This window comes from Vairimorpha ceranae (assembly GCF_000988165.1).
Source record: "Vairimorpha ceranae strain PA08 1199 chromosome Unknown NODE_284, whole genome shotgun sequence".
NCBI lineage: Eukaryota > Fungi > Microsporidia > Nosematidae > Vairimorpha > Vairimorpha ceranae.
In genome coordinates, this window is record NW_020169579.1 from 1 (window position 1) to 2,371 (window position 2,371).

Consider the following 2,371-nt stretch of genomic DNA (forward strand, 5'->3'; position numbering starts at 1 on the left):
AAAATATTAGAAATATATTTAAAATTATTTATTAATTAATAAATAAATGTACTAAATTAGTAAAAAGTCTTGATTTAGTATTTCGCTTAAACATAAAAAGGTTTAAAAATGTAAAAATTTTGTTTTTAGAACGATGTCTTGCTAGAGTGTTTACTTTTACTTCGATCCGGGGTTCTCTGATCGTATTTGTGTATACTCTAGTAATGCTATTTACAAACTCGGGACTATGGTTTATTGTTTTATGTGTATAGACGAATTCACTAACGCTTCTGTAGCCTTCCCAACAATCAGTGTATATAATAGAATCCTTTAAGACATATTCATCTATAATTTTCAGTAATGTTTTTATCTTTAATAACAACCTCTAACATATATTTTCGTTCTTTTGTTTTTTAACCACTCCCAAAAACCCAGATGCCTTCTATCTTATGTCTTTTGTTATACTTTCGACGACCAAATTTTGATTCATCTATTCCAGCAATTAAACGTGGACCTCATATTTTGCAGGTCAAATTAACATGTCTACCACTGTGCTTTAAAATTCTATAGATAATTTTTTTCCTTACCCAGATAGTAATCTAACTAATTTAGAACTAGAATTTAGTAACAATAAAACCTCAGCAATTTGCTGATATGTTAACTTTAAATAAAAAATATCTTCTTTTGCGTTAAATCATCCTACCTCTATATTTTTTTTCTTGCGCATCTTACTTTACTATATATGTATTTTTTACGATGCCTAAATTGCCTTAATATTTTTGACAAAGTCTACTTATTACTATATTTGAGTAGAAATTATCAAATATTTCACTAGCATTTTTAAGATTTTAATACATTTTAAGGGTTAAACAAAAAATATATAATGTTATATATTTGTATAATTTTTACCCCACTGTCGCATCCTTAAAAAAGGATACCGAACTTAAAATGGCTTTCTAAAATACTTTTAATTAAAAAGCTTTAGTATAAGACCGTTTTTCTTTAAACTGATCATAAGGGTATTTTTGTACTTCTTCCTTTTTATTCATTCTTTTTGGAGTTAAAAAAAGAAAAAAATATTTATAAGAATAAAGTATAAAAAAATTTAGGTATGTAGTAAGAATACTACAACCCAATAAAATAAACTATAATATATAATTAAAATTTAAAGAAAGCGCATTTAAATCTTTACAAAAGCAAAAGATAGAATAAAAAACATAGCTTTTAAAATTTTATTTATTTAGATGATATTTTGTTTTAAAATAAATAAAAATATTTTTTTCTGTTTTTTTCACTTTTGATGTTTATTTTTAAGAGCTAATTTTTTTTTGTATACCCCCAAAGAAGCCCCTAATTGTATTTTTTAGCCTAGCAAAAAAATGTTTTACATAAAAGTGAGTTTTCAATTTTATTAGCTAAAAAAAAGTTTTTAGTACCAAGCATTTTTGTTTCACATTTCATTGTGTGAAATTACATATTTATAAATTAATTAAATACTAAAATATACTGGTTTTTACAAGTAAATACACTTTCTTGTGCTAATAAAATGATTTTAAAAACTTTTATTATTAATTTCTCCTTTTTTAAAATCATCTCTCAATTTTAACAGTTTACTATAAAAAGTACAAATTTTTTTTTTGACACTAATTAATAGGTTTTGAATTTTATAAGGGTAATATTTGTCACGACGAAAAAAACCACTATTAATCACTTGTAAATCATCAAGGTATGTATTATAAATTGATATTTTTTGTAAATGTCATCATACAAGCTAAATTTATCACATGCTAGATCCAATGTTTCTATAAAATCATGCATTGATTTTTGCTTCATCTTTATATAAATTCCACATATAGTTTCTAAAAAACTTGAAAGACTAATTAAAGCAAGAATTGCTTTGTGCTTAAAATCATTAGATAAAGGATATATTTTAAGTTTTTTCATTAATCGTGGTATTTTTTTTTAATGATCGGTTTACAAAATTTTCTTATAAAATATATATTGATTTTATACCAGTCAAAGAGTTTACGCTCATTAGCTGTAAATTGATTTTTTAGAATTGTTTTATTAGTGTTTCTTTTTATTTTAGATTTCAAAGTAATTTCATTGCCATTTGTTTGTATGTTAGATACTTTGCTAGTTTTAAATTTTTTTTCTTTATTTTCCACGTTGTTATCATTTTTGTAAACGCCATTTAAAAAAGAACCAGTTTCGGAATTCATAATCATTAATGAATTATAACAACCAAATTGTGTATTTATAAGAAAATTATTTGGTTTATTTATATAATCAGTTCTTAAGTTATGAATATCATAATCTGATATACCATGATCACTTGTCTGTAAAAAAGCGATGTTTTCTGGATTGGCAAATTGTCCTTGTAATAAATCAT

The 2,371-nt window shown here is 23.7% G+C and overlaps 2 protein-coding genes across 2 annotated transcripts; one reads left to right on the plus strand and one right to left on the minus strand.

Annotated features, from left to right (window-relative positions):
- Nucleotides 1-414: 414 nt before the first annotated feature.
- AAJ76_284000415 (hypothetical protein) lies at nucleotides 415-549 on the plus strand (the record flags this gene model as incomplete). The annotated part of the gene is made up of 1 exon (XM_024474950.1): nucleotides 415-549. The coding sequence occupies one exon, from the start codon at nucleotides 415-417 to the stop codon at nucleotides 547-549; it is 135 nt and encodes a 44-aa protein (XP_024329454.1).
- A 1,373-nt stretch (nucleotides 550-1,922) lies between these two features.
- On the minus strand, nucleotides 1,923-2,371 carry AAJ76_2840002369 (hypothetical protein; the record flags this gene model as incomplete). Its single annotated transcript, XM_024474949.1, has 1 exon — nucleotides 1,923-2,371. A coding segment is annotated over one exon (449 nt), but the record flags the coding sequence as incomplete, so codon positions are not given.